Below are 17,443 nucleotides of genomic sequence, written 5' to 3' on the forward strand. Positions count from 1 at the left end.
TCTTTGTGAATATTTTTTCCCATTCTGAGGGTTTTCTTCCCATTTTGTTTATGATTTCCTTTGCTGTGCAAAAGCTTTCAAGTTTAATTAGGTACCCTTTATTTTTGTTTTTATTTTCATTACTAGACTGATTATTTAGATTGTCACATGTCCTTGTGGATTCGTGCAGACACATTAATTTGTTTAAATTTGTAATTCCCCAGGTTTATGTTTTGAATGTTTTTGTAAGGTCTGTGTTGACTTCTGGGAAATTGTGTTTGTAATCCAGAGTCTTTGATAGACAGTCTTTGTACTGGGTGCACATTGTCCTGTTATAGTTTAGTACCAGTGTTTCCCTTGGATTACTGAGGTATAGAATTAGAATTGTTGGGGTTTCAACTCAGAAGCCAACATGTTCAGAAAAGCACTCAGTGGTCTTCAGAGTGGCCAGTTCGTCTTTCTCTGTCTGTCTTACTTCACTCAGTATGAGAATCTCGAGGACCATCCATAAAGTGCCAAAGAAATGGGAATCATAGAAGTAATCAGTTCATAGTCTTTGACATACTTACTTGCTGGTCAAGTCTCTGTACCAGCATTTGACCCAGCTGATGGCTCCCATCTACGTGAAACACTTCCTTCACTTGCTTTTCAGAACACTGCATCTTTCTCTGCATTTTTCCTCTCATTCTTTGTCAGTCTCCTAAGGATTCCAGATTTCCCACCTGCCTCCCTAATGTCTGAGTGTCCCAGGGTTAGACGTTAGGCTTCCTGTCATTCTTAGAACCCTGATAATGCCCCTCAGATACAACTTCGGGTCTGATAGGCCTTGCATGATGCCTGCAGAGTGGATAATTCTTTCATTCTCAGAGCTTTAAATACCACCTGTACTATACTAGTGTATAGATACATAAATGTGGCCCGCATTTATTTATACAAATACCTATTGGCTATCACCACTTGTATGTCTGACTGGATGTGTCTAAAACCAGACTCATGATCCCCCTCTTCCCCAGTCCTGTCCCTCCTGTGCCACCAGAAAGTCCCTGCACTTCCCATACCTCCTGCATCTCAGTTAATGGCAATAACGTCTTTCCAGCTTCTGAAGTCAAAAACCTTGGGTGTATACTGGTCTCTCAGACCTCTTTTCATTACCTCCGCTATTGTCAGTCTTTTCTAAGCCCGCCAGCATCTCTTGCCTGTGTTAGAGCAGTAGCTTCCTGCTTTTCCTGTACTCCCTCCCTTTCAGTCTGTTGTTAACATAGCTATGAGAGTGAGACTTTTTTAAGTGTAAGTTAGGTGATACCATCTTGCTACTCAAACATTCCAGTGGCTTCTCAACCACCTCACAGTTAAATAGTTTAAAGGTGGAGTCTTAAAATGGCCCTCGCTACATTTGCATTGCATCTCCGACCTAATCTCCTACTCCCCTTCTCTGCCCTCCTGGCTTCAGAGACTTCATACTTGCTGTTCCCTTTGGGTGGTTTTCTGCCATAATCCACTTTATTCTTTCTCTTCCTTTAAGTGTTTACTCTAAAAACTTGGAGTAAGACTCCACATGCTTACATTGACTATCTTACAATTTTTAAACATTTTATTTTGGAAGTTTTCAAATATACACATAAATGTAGAGAGAACATAATCATGATACTAATATAATTCTGAACTAAGTTATAATTCCTTAAACATCCAGTACCCAGACCATGTTCAAATGTCCTCAGTTGTCTATCTCCAAAATGACTTTTTTTATGGTTTATTTTTTCAGGTCAAGTCAATATCCACTCATGGTCCACCCATTGCATTTGGTTGATGGGACCACTTAACTTAGGTTTGCAACCTTTTCCCTCCTCTCCCAGAGTGGAGAATTCTACCTCTGCCTTATTTTTCTCCATAGCATTCATCCTGTTCTAGTATACTATTTATTTACTCTTTTTGTGAAAAAATTACATGCTTACCTGCATTAAAATGACAGATTCCTGAAGGCCAGGGTTTTTAAATTGTTGACCTCTGTTTTCCCCAAGCCTAGCTCAGAGTACATGCTCAATAAATGTAAGTCGAATGAGTGAGCTGATACGTGCCCTTTACCTGGCCATTTCACTCAAGAAATGTGTGCCCTGGAGCATATGAAATGAGACATGAATTTCTGCTACCATGTATTGGAGGTTGTAGAGCATTGTGGTAAAGAGCACAGACTTTGGAACCGGACACCTTTGTTTAAATCCTGAGGCTGTCATTTTCTAGCTTTATATCTCTGAAAAAGTTACTCCTTTGTGTTTTGGTTTCCTCATTGATAAACAGTGTATAACTCAAGGATTGTTAGGAACCTTCGTACAGAATAACCACTTACAATAGCTAATGTTAGTATCATTATTCTAAATTCCAACATAGGACTTCTCGGATAGCTCAGTGGTATAGAATCTGCCTGCCAGTGCAGGAGACACAGGTTTGATCCCTAGGTCAGGAGGATCCCCTGGAGGAGTAAATGGCAGCCCATTCCAGCTTTCTTACCTGGACAATCCCATGGACAGACAAGGCTGGCGGGCTACAGTCCTCGGGGTTGGAAAGAGTCGGACATGACTGAGCAACTGAACACACACACAAATTCCAACATAATTCTTATGGTAGGAGCGTCACACCATACTAAATATGATTCTGACGTTTAAAATGACTTAAGGTGACTTAAACATGTAAGTCACCTCTTTTTTTTTAACAATGATTTTTTTGAAACCCTACAGAAAAACTAGGTATGTTAGCTTTACATGGGCTTTGGGTTGGCCTCTGAGAAGGTGTTTTTCAAAGGTAATTCGGCTGGTGGCTCAGAGGTTAAAGCGTCTGCCTGCAATGCGGGAGACCTGGGTTCGATACCTGGGTTGGGAAGATCCCCTGGAGAAGGAAATGGCAACCCACTCCAGTATTCTTGCCTGGAGAATCCCATGGACAGAGGAGCTTGGTGGGCGACAGTCCACGGGGTCGCAAAGAGTCAGACACGACTGAGCGACTTTACTCACTCACTCACTCGGCCATATGACATTAGAAATAAAGTCTTGATATCTAACCCTGTGTATGGTGTAACTCTGTCATATTCATTTTTAGAAAATTGATCTAACAAATTGATAAAACTCTCTTGTTTACAGGATTCCTGACACTCAGAACTGTTCTCTCCCTTAATTTCTATTCACTCTGTGCATTGCTTTCTTATTTCTCAGTGTAGATTTGTTTAATCATCTTATTTTTAAAAAATCAAAAAACAAAAACAAAACCTTGATATAAACAGCTCCTTAAATTTGTACAGGGCTTTTGAAAACACTTACGGGGATTTCCCTGGAGGTCCAGTGGTTAAGACTCTGGGCTCCCACGGCAAGCATGGGGCATGGGTTTGATCCCTGGTCAGGGAATTAAGATTTAATGTAAATAAATAAAAGTGGGCACTTCTTTAAAAAATGTAAAAAAAAAAAGACCACTTCTGTTTACATTGTTTTCTGTAATTTTCAAAATAGACTTAAGAAATAATGTATTCCTACCTCAATTTTGCTGATAAAAGTCTTACCCTGGGTTACCTGGCTGTTCACTAGTGAAAGCAGAACTGTATTTCATTTTTTGGTTATAACCTTGTTTTTTCCACTATTCTGGACAGTTCATTAACATACTGAAAGTGCAGGCCTAGCATAGTAAAAATGCAGAATCTGAAATCAGACTGCCCATGTTTATAATCTGGTTCTTGCACTGCCTGACTGTGTGACCCTGAAGAAGTGACTTAATTTTTCTGTCACTTAACTTTTCCTCTTCAGTAAAGTATGAGCAGTTAGTTCAGTTGCTCAGTCATGTCCAACTCTTTGCGACCCATGGACTGCAGCATGCAAGGCCTCCCTGTCCATCACCAACTCCTAGAGCTTGCTCAAACTCACGTCCATCGAGTCAGTGATGCCATCCAACCATCTCATCCTCTGTCATCCCCGTCTCCTCCTGCCTTCAGTCTTCCTCCTGCCTTCAGTCTTTCCCAGCATCGATCTTTTCCAGTCAGTCAGTTCTTACATCCGGTGCCCAAAGTATTGGGAGTTTCAGTATCAGTCCTTCCAGTGGATATTCTGGATTGATTTGCTTTAGGATTGACTGGTTTGATCTCCTTTCAGTCCAAGGGACTCTCAAGAGTCTTCTCCAACACCACAATTCAAAAGCATCGATTCTTCAGAGCTCAGCTTTCTCTATGGCTCAGTTCTCTCACATCCCTACGTGACTACTGGAAAAGCCATAGCTTTGACTAACTAAATGGACCTTTGTCAGCAAAGTAATGTCTCTTGCTTTCTAATATGCTATCTAGGTTGGTCACAGCTTTTCTTCTGAGGAGCAAGCGTCTTTTACTACGTGGCATGGCTCATAGTTTCAGTCAGTTAGACAAGGCTGTTGTCCGTGTGATCAGTTTGGTTAGTTTTCTGTAAAGTGTGGGCAGTAGCAGTACCTATTTCTTTGGGTGATTGTTGTCTCTTGTTTATTCTACACATGTAAAACGTTTAGAGTAACACTTAGCACCATCATATGTACAAAATGTGATATATATATCTTGTAGAATTTTTTGGAAAATGGGGTTGTGCCTGGCAATTAACAGTAAGTTACAGAGATGAGACTTGAATGGCCCCCATCCAGTTGTGCCCCATCCCATTGAGATGGCTCTAGAAGAATGTGTAGAATATAGATCAGATGATGGAGCGGTGCAGGCATTCTTAAAGGAGCTTTATGAGAAAATTTAGAGGCAAGAATTGGCGTTCTTTTTTGGGAACGGAAAGAAGCCTGTGTCTGACTGGCTCTAGACTAACAAGAGGTGGGACCAGGCCTTGAAAGACTCTGAAGCTGACACCTGTCGATTGAGTAACTTAATAAAAAAGGCCTTTATAGATATAATGACCCATAGTGGCGTGCACTATGGACACACAGCAAAACGCTGCCCAGGAGGGAGGCCTTGGTGGCTCGTACTAAGGTTACAGCAGTGATGTGAGAGAGGGCCTGAGAAGTTTCGAAGCACTTAATATAAGCATGGTTTACCTGAAGGTAGGCGTGAGTGAGAGAACTCTTGAGGTTTCTAAAGGCCCAGGATAAGGGATATATCAGAGTAATGGTTGGTATTGCTGAGGAAACAAAATGTTAAGGGAACCAGTTTAACTGATAACTCATTTCCTAGAGCTTTTGAACCTTGGTTAAGAAGATTCTTCTCAGATGAGTTATTTAATTTGATATAATAGTCTAGGGTTTCAGTGTTTCACTCAAGCTGTGTAATCCTCTGTTGGAATCTAACTTACAGAGCAACTAATAGAAAAATCGTTTGGCAGTTAAATCATTCCTTCGATTGTGTTCCCAAAGCTCTGTGCACATACTTCAACCCTGACCCGTATAATTCTTTGCCATAATTATTATGTTTTCATCATTTCTTAAATTATTTAAGTTTAGTGACTGGATCTAAGTAGTTAAATCCTGCATAACCATAATAAATGCTCAGTACATATTTATGGGATGAATGCGTTGAGTATGTTTTGGGTTGTGACATGAATCATGTTTGTCCTGAGTGGAACAGCACTGGCTTAGAGATGTTTTGGTTGTGATTTGGTGGGGAGGGAGCTTCTTTATTTCGAGTGTCACAGTGTACATGATTTCTTAGTATGGTTTCTACTCTTTTTTTTTTTTTTTTTGCCAAACTGCACAGCATGTTTGATCTTAGTTCCCCAACCAGGGATCAAACCTGTGCTTTTATTGGAAGCTGGAGTCTTAATCACTGGACCACCAAGAAAGCCCCATGGTTTCTCCTCTTAAGCATCCTATTAATTAGAACATGAGATCTCCTCTACTTTTCCTCTCTAATCTTACGGATAATGTAATCAATAATTTGAGTGTCAACTCAGCCTGTAATGTTTATTGATTAAAATTTCTTCTCTAATGAAAAGTATTGAAGCTCAGTATAGGACATCAAGTGCTAATAGTTTGACCCTCGTTATTCTGCTCCTTAGTGGGCTGCCAAGTTGTTGATCTCAATATAACTTATCAAGTAATCAGTTTCAAATAAGTCTCACAATTTTCTGCTGGTTGAGTGCTATTCTAGTAATTCTGCAGAGGTGTGGCAAAACGCATCACTAACCTTTTGGGTTTCAGCTAGCAGTTTCTTCGGATGTCCTGTCATTAGCCTGGGTTGTAGCTTTTTGTTTTGTCCTGTCGTGTACCGCAGACCCCTTTAAGCCCTAAGTCAACCTGATTGATTTCCCCCTGCACCTGAGATTCTCCACCCACCACTCAGACCATTGCCCCTTGACAGAGCAGCTTTTGCTTCAACAGTTTATTCTTATGTTTTTAATGAAATTCAGTTTCCTCATGCTTGCCATTTGATTTTGATGACCTGTGTGTGTGTGTATGTGTGTGTGTGTGTTTAAACGACAGCCCTTTAAAGGCAGAGATACTATGCTTAAAAAAAAAAAAAGTTTTCTTTCTCAGAGAATTATATTTTATGAGGCTGACTTTAGATAACTGGATTGCAAAAAAATGACTCCAGTTTTGATGTGTGTATACATGTGTATGTGTGTGTGCGCGCGTGTATTTTAGATCTAGGAGTTTTGCCTCAAGAGAATGTCAGAATTAGATGGGACTGTAGATACCCTTTCTTTGTTTGATTACAAAGTTGTGTTGCTGTTGTCTGACTAAACTGAACTGATGGTAACAAAGAGATTTTTGGAGTGCCCTGACAAGTGGGAAATTGGTTCCATAGGCTTGGTTTTAGAGAGGTAGCTCTCAGAAGTTTTGCTTCCACTATATACTACATAGTTCTGTATGGTACCTGGTTCTGTAATAATTTAGCTTATTGCTTGAACAAAAGAAGAATACCACTTATTAAGAGTGCCAACAACTTATTATTTTATTGTTCATTTTTACAAAGTACTACATGTGTAATAGGAATAGAACTTTAGTTGTTTAGAATGACCCCGGATCTGCTTTCTTTCAAATCTTTGCTTCATTGATGTATTAATCTCTATTTTTTGTTTTCTCTGCAGGCCTCAGCTGTTGAAGAATGCTCTGCAGAGAGCAGTAGAGAGGGGCCAGTTAGAACAAATAACTGGCAAAGGTGCTTCTGGAACATTCCAGGTTAGAGGCTCAAAGGGTTGGTTGTAGAGAAGTAGTTCTCAAAAGTTTTGGTTTCAAAAAAAAAAAAAAAAACTTTTGGTTTCAGGACCTCCTTATACTCTAATTTATTGAGGACCCAAGAGCTTGTGTTTATGTGGCCTATACATATTTATATTTACCATATTAGAAATTATATAACCGAGGACCTTTTTAGTTATTTATTCTTTTCTAAAGTAATAAACCCGTTACGTGTTGACATAACCCTTTTTATGAAAACTGCGTTTCCCGTAATGAGAGGAAGGTTACTATTTGTTAACATTTTTACGAATGTCTTTATTGTCAGCTTAATAGAAGACAGCTAGCATCTGTTTTTAATATATTTGGGGTTACGTCTATGAAGAAAATCCAGCTCACACCGAGTACTTAAATGTGGAGTAATTAGGGTAATTTTCAGAAGTCAGTACTAGTCTTTGATAGTATACCAATACTCAACAAATGATAGTTTTTTTGTAATAGCTTCATTGAAGTATGATTTGTGTACTATAAGATATAATCATTTTACATTACAATTTGATTCAGTAAAATTTAGTAAATTTACAGTGTTGTACACTTACCACTGCAGTCCAGTTTTAGAGCATTTCCATCACCCCAAAAAACTCCTGCGCCCATTTGCATCACTCTCTCTTCTCATCCCTATCCAGCCTACTCATCTCTCCTTCCTGTGTAGATTTACCTTCTTGCACCTTTCACACAGATAGAATCATGCAATATGTGCTCTTCTGTGTCTGACTTCTTTCACCGAGCATAATACTTTTTTGTTTTATCCATGTTGCAGCAGAAATCAATACTTTCATCCCTTTCATTGGCAAATAGTATTCCATAATCTGACATACTTTATCCATTCACAAGTTGAGTTATTCTGCTTTTTAGCTATTGTGATTAATATTGCCTGTGAACAGTTATGCCCAGATCTTTGTGTGGGTATATGTTACTATTTCCCTTGTGGTAAAGTAGGAGTGTGGACTGCCTGGACTACATGGTAAATTTATTTTAAGCAACTGCCAAAGTGGCTGCATCAGTTTTCATTCCTACCAGCAGTGTGTGTATAAGAGTTCCAGCTTCTCCTTATCTTTGCCAACTCTCTTACTGTCTTTTTTAAATTATACCCATGCTAGTAGATACAAAGCGGTTTCTCATTATAGTTTTAGTTTGCATTTCCCTAAGACTGTTGATGTTGACCATTTTTTCTTGGACTTATTGAACATTTATTTATCTTCTTTGGTAAAATGTCTCTTCACATCCTTTGCTTATTTTTAGAATTGAGCTATTTGTCTTATTATGAGTTATAAGAGTTATATGTGAAAGTCAAAGTGTTAGTCGCCCAGTTGTGTCCAGCCCTTGTGACCCCATGGACTGTAGCCTGCCAGGCTCCTCTGTCCATGGGAGTGGGTTGCCATTCCCTTCTCCAAGGGATCGTCCCAACCCAGGGACTGAACTCAGGTCTCCTGCATTGCAAGCAGATTCTTTACCCTCTGAGAGACCAGGGAAGCCCCGTGTAAGCCCTATTTAAGAGTTATATAACTAGATACAAGTTCCTCTTCAGATACATGACTTGTAAATATTTTATCCTACTCTGTGAGCCATGGTTTCACTTTCTTAATGGTGTCTTTTTGAAGCACAAAAGTGTTTAATTTTGGTAAAATCCAGTTGATCATTTTTCTAAGTTAATGGTTGTTGATGACTTATCTAATCATTGCCTGGCTTGAAATCAAGTTTTACTTATCTTTTGAGAGTTTATGGTTTTAACTCTTACATGTAGAGGTGTGATCCATTTATGATATGTGCTGCTGCTGCTGCTGCTAAGTCACTTCAGTCGTGTCCGGCTCTGTGTGACCCCATAGACGGCAGCCCACCAGGTTCCCCCATCCCTGGGATTCTCCAAGCAAGAACACTGGAGTGGGTTGCCATTTCCTTCTCCAATGCATGAAAGTGCTAACGATATAAATTCATGTTTCTGCATGTGGACAGCCAGTTGTCCCAACACCACTTATTGAAAAGACTGTCCCTTCCTTGTTGAATTGCCTTGGCACTCTTATCAAAACATAATTGACCCATGAGTGTAAGGGTTTTTTCCTGGACTCCTCAGTTCTGTTCCATTGATCTGTATGTGAATCTTCATGTCAGGATCACACTGCCTTGATGACTGTAGTTTTATAGTAAGTTTTGAAATTGGGAAATATAAATCTCTCTTAACCTTTTCTTTTTCAAAATCGCTTTGACTGCTCTGGGTCTTGTGCATTTCCGTATGGTTCTTACAATCCATTCACCACAAAATCCACCTGAGGTTTTGGTAGAAATTGCATTGAACCTGTAGATCAATCCAGAAGGAATCACTGCCTTTCCAGTGTTGAGTTTTCCAATCCAGGGACAAGCATTTCCTCCTCATTTATTTAGATCTTTAACTTCTCTCAGCAGTGCTTGTTTTCAGTGTATAGACCTTACATTTCTTTTGTTAAATTTACTCCTAAATATTTTGTTCTTTTTCCATGTATTGTGAATGGAACTTTATTTTTATTTTTCAGAGTGCTCACTGCTGTCCAATAGAAATACATTTGGTTTGTCTATTGTTCTTATATCCTGCAATCTGCTGAACTAGTTTAGAATTTTTTGTAGGTTCCTTGGGACTTTGGGGGTGGATTCCCTAGGATTTTCTACATATAGGATAATGTCATCTGCAAACAAAGACCATTTTACTTCGTCCTTTCCAATCTGGATGTCTTTTTTTTTTCCCCTCCATGCCTGTGCACTGGATAGAACATCTACTATAGTGATGAGAATAGATGTCTTTGTCTCGTTATCCATCTTAAAGGGAAAACATTCATTTTTTTCACCATTAAAGCTGTAGATTTTTCATAAATGCCTATTATCAGATTGAGAAAGTTCTGTGACTAGTTTGTTGGAAGTTTATGATGAATGGTTGTTGGATTTCTCACATGTTCTAAAACTCTTGAGATGATCATATGCTTTTTGTCCTTTATTCTGTTAATATATTATGTTAATTGATCTTGTGGTATTTCTTAAATTACATTAAAGTTGCCGTGTGAAGCCTGAAACCATATTAGTGAGCTCCTTGTACTCTGTAACCTTAAATTCTTTGATCTGTCTTGAACTTTGAGTTCAATTTTTGAACTTTGAGTGTAATTTTATAACACAGTCATTTGAAAAATAGTAGTTCACTGAATCATGCAAATTTTTTAAATGTTGACATATTTCATCAAAAATAACAAAAATTATATTCATTAATATCACCTACTGATCTCATCAGAACATTTAAGTATTGGGAAATTATTGTGCTCATAATGGTAGGTGCAGATTTTCCACAGTTTATCTCTTGAAAAGTTAAATTTATCATTTGGTAACAAATACTGTTAGTTGTTTTCCTTGAGTTGATAGGCTTACTTAATTCATTTTCAAGAGAATGTCTACCAGATACCCAAGTCTGGATGACCATAGATTATCTATTAATTGTTCCTTCAAGTAAAAAGGGTATTCCATGAAAAATGGAGCTAATTCAGCTCAGAACTCAATCACTAGGTGATTTTCCTTGAGACTATCACCATCCCTCCACATGCAGCTGGCATGCCTTATATGTTCTTCTCATTTTGCCCCATAGAGTATCAAAAAGACATGTTGGATTGAGATTTTTAAAAATCACTTTTATTTCAAAGACATTCCTATGTGAAGCTAGCTTTTATTTTTCTTAAGTATATAGTAGTAAAAAACACACTAACTACTAGTACATTTCTGCGCCTCCACCATGATTTGTAGTAAAGTAATAGCAGTCTTACTCATTGATTTTCCACCATCACTGCAAATGTCGTCACAGTGAAAAAGACAAACCCATCTTAGCACTATTATGAAAACAGTTTAGCCTTGCAGATCCTCTGAAAGGGCTTCAGGAGCCCTTTGGGGGTTCTGGACCTTTCTTTTGAGGATCACTGTTGTAGACCGTACCTCAGTTTGTTCTTTAACCTTTTTGCTTGCTGGTGCCACCTTTGTTGGCACTGGTGCCTTTTGTCCTTGAATATGCTGTATAATCTTCTGTTACACCCCAGATATTTGTCAGACTTTTTGCTGTTTTCCTTACAAGATTAAAAAGACTATTATTTTTGTAAATGCTCACATTTTTCAAGTTCAGAGAAAAGGAAGTAGTCTCAAAAGTGTTAATTTTTCAGAGACATAACCAGTTAACCTCCTTTTTGGAGTAGAGCTGTCATTCTCTTTGGGTTAGGTTGGCTTTTGCTATTTTCAGTTGGATGGAGGGATAGATGGAAGGAGAAAATATCCACAGGAGGGTTGGGACTCCTCAGTTAGATTGAATACCTAATGAGTGGGAAGAGAAAGTCCCTAACCTGACAATTTATTGTAAAACATATCTGTGCTAATGCAGGAACTCCGACCCACCTGGTGCAGAGGAGTCTTGTCTTGAGCTGCTTTGGGAGAGTGTTGTCTTGATGCTTTTCTCTTCCTCCTTGGAAAACAGCTGAAGAAATCAGGGGAGAAACCCCTGCTTGGTGGAAGCCTGATGGAATATGCAATCTTGTCTGCCATTGCTGCCATGAATGAGCCGAAGACCTGTTCCACCACCGCTCTGAAGAAGTATGTCCTGGAGAACCACCCAGGGACCAATTCTAACTATCAAAGTAAGACTCAGAGTTGAGCAGGTTGAGTGGGGACCCAGGGAAGGTGGCAGAAATTATCTTGTGGGAATATCCTTAGACATCATGCTGTTAATGAAAGAGCATAGCTACTGACTGAAAACCAAAAGAGAACTTTCTGTAAATTTACTATTTACAAAAAGACAAAAGTACTCAAGACTTACCCTTAATTTATAGTGTCTGCTTAGGATTAGAATTTGATTTCACTCTATTACAAAGGTTTTTTATGCTAATTTTTATTGTAATAGAGATAAATTTCTAAGTTCAAAACACCTCTCAAGTAGGACTTCCCAGCAGTACAGTGGTTAAGATTTCGAGCTTCCAATGCAGGGGATGTGGTTTTCCCACAGTCCATGTGGCATGGCCAAAAAAAAAAAAAAACTCTCAAGTATAGTATATTTTTACCTTCTTCTGAATGTTTACCAAAACATCTTTTGTCAGCCTGAAACCAAACCAGTGGGTTAAAATACTTCTGTGATTTGTTACTGACTTAACCCCTATACAGAAAATACTTTTTAGTAGACATATTTGCCCTGTCAGGCGATGATTGAGGTTAGAAACCTTGCTGTACAGCATTATCATTTATGGATTAGTGAGATATATTTCCTCACTAAACTATGGGAGTAGGCACAATGGTGTAGGGTGAGGAACATGAAAATTTAAGTAACAGAAAATGCAAACTAGAATATATTGTTTTAAATGAAACACTTAATTTTGAGGTCTTACTGTTGACTTTTAACATATGCAATATGTATTTTTTAATGTTATGAAGGAATGCTTTGTGATTTTGTGTAAAAGGTGAGGACTGGTGAGGCCTTTAGGATCCATGGTACTGTTTTGTAACTATTTGCCGATTCATGCGATATATGGTTTAATTTTATAGACATTGTCCTAAGTGCTTATCGGAACTTACAGGTACTCAGTAGATATTTAAATGAATAGAAATAGAGGTTGAGTTTTAAGTCAACAGTTACCCATTTATGTGCAGCTGTAGGGCAGGTCATTAGTCTGTTAGGCTGCTGTTTCACTTTGTGCAGTGAGGAATTTGACACAATGGTCTCTGAAGTCTCATCCCATTATAATTAATTCTTGCCAAATTTATGGGCACTTAATAGTAATTTAGTAAATCAGTTAATAATCCCTTTGACCACAAAGGATTCATTTAGCATGTGAAAATTGCTCACTCATGTCCAACTCTTTGCAGTCCCATGAACTATACAGTCCATGGAATTCTTCAGGCCAGAATACTGTATGTGACAGTATAATGTACATAATAAACTAATGTATAATAGATTGTAGCTGAGAGAAGTATCAAATCCGAATAAACAAATACTTTCTTCATTTCTGAATTTTTGTCCAGTGCATCTGCTGAAGAAAACCCTGCAGAGGTGTGAAAAGAACGGGTGGATGGAGCAAATCTCTGGTAAAGGATTTAGTGGCACCTTCCAGCTCTGTTTTCCCTATTATCCCAGGTAAGCACCCAACTGATAATGTGAAGTAGTGGTCATTGCAACTTTTAAAAATCTGACTCCAGTTTACAGGTGTGGCTTCACTTATTTGCCCTTACTGCTGTTACACTGAGCTGAATGTACTTGAAAATAAAGACTTCTTCAGACAGTATTGTTTTAGAGCAGAAGGTTTTCATACACTAACAGGGGATTGACTTGGCCTATCCTGCTGGAGCTCATTGTTAGCCAAGTGTTCCTGAAATCAAGCATTGAGTTCTTTGGGATCCTTGGCCAGTCATTAACATGCTCCTTCCTGCTAATAAGAAATAAAGTACATGATGATGACAGGAAGATTATTAGACGATTATTTGTTTTAATTGTCCAGTACCAAGTAGGGGGAGCATTGGATACTTCTAAGAATCCTAATCTGCCTTTTTCTTACTATAGAGACAAGGACATTTTTTTGGAAAACTTGTCTGGTATACATGCATTATTTTTTCATTGAACTAGAAAATTTATTGAGCACCTCCTATGGACCAGGCGTTTTTTTGTATACCCAGGCTATTGCCTTTTTGTACTTTGATTTCCAGTCAAGTGCCATGACAGTTAACACTAAAACCCATTTTGGCAGGCATATAGTGTGTAGCTTTCTTATATTGCTCTTTGTGAATAAACGTGCTGAGTCATGTTCTACACCCTCCTGTGTAGGAGCTGCGTGCATGGAGCTCAGTCATATCCGACTCTTTGTGGCCCCATGGACTATAGCCTGCCAGGGTCCTCTGTCCATGGGATTTCCCAGGTCAGAACACTGGAGTGGGTTGCCATTTCCTTCTCTAGGTGTATAAACATAAATGTTACTTCATTGAATGTACAGTATTTAAATTTTTCAAACGTTTAGCTTTAAATATAATTCTTAAAATCATGTAGATACAGTGTTATGATTTAAAGATTTATTAATCAGTGGTACCAAGTTTTCTATCATTAAGGATAAAGAAAAGTTAGAAAATCCTTGCTGAATTTCTCAAAAACTTTGAAGAGATTCAGGCTTTATGAGGTCTTGTATCATAAGGGCAAAAAATACATACTGCTGTATAGACTGTTCACTGCTGTATGGACCATTCACTGCTATATATTCAGTGGCTGATACAGTGCCGAACACACATCAGGAGTTTAAATAACTTTACTAAATAAGTGATTGTCGATTTTATTAAATGGAAGGAAGTAGAGAATGAGTTATGTTTGAGGCTTTTATAGATTTGTCGTAACTTCATTTGAGTGTTCAAAATAGGTTAAATTGTGACCTGGTATTTGTAACCTAACCTGACTTAATTGGGGAGTGTGGGAGGAAGTGGGTAATGTCCAGGAAAGAGCATATCTAGGTTCACATCCTTTTGCTTGTCCCCATGGGACTTCTCTTTATCTAATATTTTTTTACTAGCCCAGGAGTTCTGTTTCCAAAGAAAGAGCCAGATGATTCTAAAGATGAGGATGAAGATGAAGATGACTCATCAGAGGAAGACTCTGAAGATGAAGAGCCACCACCGAAGAGAAGGTGCGAGTGTGTGGGAAACACTTGTTAGAGCTGAGAGTGGCCGCGAGGGAAGAGGCTGTGAGAAGCATGTCAGCAACTCTGCGTCCTTCTCAAGTGCTCTGTGTGACGTTTGAACTTACCCTCTCCTGAGAATTTAGAGGCTCTAAACTTGTGAAACACTGAATGTTTAATTACTCTTTGGTCAAACCTGTGTGTGTGTGCGTAGTGTGTAGTTTGGTTATTTGAAGAAAAATAATTCCATGTTTTTCTGGGAAAAACATGTAGACTTCCAGAATTGGTTGAATTTTTATACAATTTTAGGTGAAAGATTATAACCCATATTCTTCTTAATGTAGGTGATTTTACCTGTACTGTTTCTTTTCTGGCAAAGTATCTCGTCATCATGGTGAAGGGAATCAAGTATAAGTGATTGCCTTCTCTCTGGTTCTCACAGGTTGCAGAAGAAAACCCCAGCCAAGTCACCAGGGAAGGCTGCAGCCATGAAGCAAAGAGGGTCCAAGCTGGCGCCCAAAGTCCCAGCTGCCCAGCGAGGGAAAGCGAGGCCCCTGCCCAAGAAAGCCCCTCCTAAAGCGAAAACTCCTGCCAAGAAAGCCAGACCCTCACCCTCAGTCATCAAGAAACCTAGTGGTAGCTCTTCCAAGAAGCCTGCAGCCAGTGTGAGAAAGGAAGTGAAATTGCCTGGCAAGGGCAAATCTACCATGAAGAAATCATTCAAAGCGAAAAAGTAAATTTTATAGGAAAAAAGGGTATCATGATGAAATTCAAAATCTTATTTTCTAAGGTCAGTGTGCATTTGTTTTAGTTTTGATGCTTTTAAAATTACATTTTTTTTCCTCTCCTATGAACATTATGGGGAGGGAATATAAATAAACCAGTTTAGCCATTTGTTAGCTTTAGGTGCTGTTCTTGGTGCCTGCCCCTCCCCTCTCCCAGTCATTTTAATTTCTGGCATAATTTTGGACTTTTCCTGAACTGTATAGTCTGTTCTTGTCCTTTTTTCTTCCTCCACCTTATCCCTCTTTCTTTTTTAATGGTCAGCTTTGGCTTTTTTTTTCCCTTCCAGTTTTATCTAAACAGTTGCAAAGATTTTTATATTTGTTAGAAACCATCGAGAATGGGATGCTGGTCAGGTGCTGGATGTAAAGAGGAGGCAGTATAGCCCTGACTGAATCATAAAGCCTCCTGCCTAGAGGCTTCATGTACAGCTGTAATAGCTAATCTTATTTATAAAACCACTCCGCTAACCCTCTCTCTCTCTCCAACTATAAACACAGAGATGTCTTAGCTTTGGGAACAGGCCAAAAGCACTCTGATCTCATTAGAGGCTGAAGATCCATGACCCCTTTGGGCCGCTTTCCCATTGCTCCATCTCCAGGTATTTTTTGCTGGCCCCTGGGCGCCGCATCCCCACAGCAGCAAGCACAAGGCCTCTCCACCACGTGGTTTCTGGCTGAGGGGGAAACACAGGCACGCACTGAATTTGTGATTTCTGGTGTCACCTGTGTTACCAAAAATTAAAACAAAGTCTTGATCAGATAGCTAAATATATTTTTAATATTTGGAGCATGGATTGTCACTTCCTCTTTCCCTTTTTTATAAGGAAATGTTGGAGAGTTACACCATTGCTGATGTAGAAACGTGAAATGGAAAACATAACAATTTGCTAAAATATTTCACATTTATTTGTGGATTTTTCTTCCCCCTCTTTTCTTTCCACAGCACTTTTGATAACAAACTAGTGGCTTCCTTTTTTGAGTTATTTAAAAAGAGAAAAGAAAAAAACAAATGAAGCCTGACTACCTAACCCTTCCTTATTTGTATTTGTTTTAGTATCGTGAAGTTGTGTTAAATAGTATTAGCTTCCTAAGAAATATTGATTTCCGGTTATCATTTATCCTCCCTGTGGCACTTGACATTTTAATTGTCTTAAATTTTTTGGTGTGTGTCTTCTGGCCTGAGCGCTGCCAGAGGCAAAATATGTTTGTTTAATCCATTCCATTTGCATTGTCTCCTGGGATCCCTTCTGCAGCCTGAGGCGTGGCTGGGAATTGGACTTGAGAAGACTGGCTTGAGTTAGATCCAGAATCATGTGTGATCCCATCATGAGTTTATTGGAATTTGTGTTGCATGTAAGGCAATCTTTTCCTGTTGTAAATCTTCCTTTTTTTATGTACATATATTTTGAAAAATATGAATAAACATGGAATTTTAAAAGCTGCTGAACTGTAGCTTGTATTTAAAAGTTCCTAGAATTCCTCAGAAGTAGTGTTTTACTCACTTTGAGCCTTCTCTGCTCCTTGTACTAGCTGTCATCCATTTTCCTTCTTAAATACAAGCTCCAGCAAGCTCCAGTCTATTTGAGTTTTTGAATTTTTAAATAGATGGTGAGTTTTTTTAGTACATTGAACCTGATTATTCAGTGCATAAGAGATTTTTAAAAATCACTTTGTATTTTATCAAGGTCCTTGTTTTCAAGGTCATAAGTTCCAGTTTTTCATGTTTAGTGTTCAGAGATGTCCTTGAACTAGAAAAAAAGACAGCATTGCAAAAAGATAAATCCTAGACCTACTTCCAGAAAGTAATCTAATTTTCTGTTATGCTATTTAGCAGGTAGTAATTTTTTTAATATTTTTATTTTAAGTCATTTATTTATT

The 17,443-nt window shown here is 38.6% G+C and overlaps 1 protein-coding gene across 4 annotated transcripts in view; it reads left to right on the top strand.

The window, feature by feature from the left end:
* The window catches only part of HP1BP3 (heterochromatin protein 1 binding protein 3), a 36,943-nt gene extending 19,937 nt beyond the window's left edge, over nucleotides 1-17,006 (top strand). For all 4 annotated transcript variants that reach the window (XM_052654848.1, XM_052654864.1, XM_052654873.1 and 1 more), the window contains 5 exons: nucleotides 7,002-7,092; nucleotides 11,615-11,774; nucleotides 13,150-13,261; nucleotides 14,676-14,789; nucleotides 15,223-17,006. In XM_052654848.1, the coding sequence (XP_052510808.1) occupies nucleotides 7,002-7,092; nucleotides 11,615-11,774; nucleotides 13,150-13,261; nucleotides 14,676-14,789; nucleotides 15,223-15,517 (772 nt within the window). In that variant the 3' untranslated portion in view covers nucleotides 15,518-17,006. The remainder of the gene's footprint in view (nucleotides 1-7,001; nucleotides 7,093-11,614; nucleotides 11,775-13,149; nucleotides 13,262-14,675; nucleotides 14,790-15,222) is intronic.
* The last annotated feature ends 437 nt before the right edge of the window (nucleotides 17,007-17,443 follow it).

This window comes from Budorcas taxicolor, chromosome 2 (genome assembly GCF_023091745.1).
Source record: "Budorcas taxicolor isolate Tak-1 chromosome 2, Takin1.1, whole genome shotgun sequence".
In the NCBI taxonomy this organism is placed as follows: Eukaryota; Metazoa; Chordata; class Mammalia; order Artiodactyla; family Bovidae; genus Budorcas; species Budorcas taxicolor.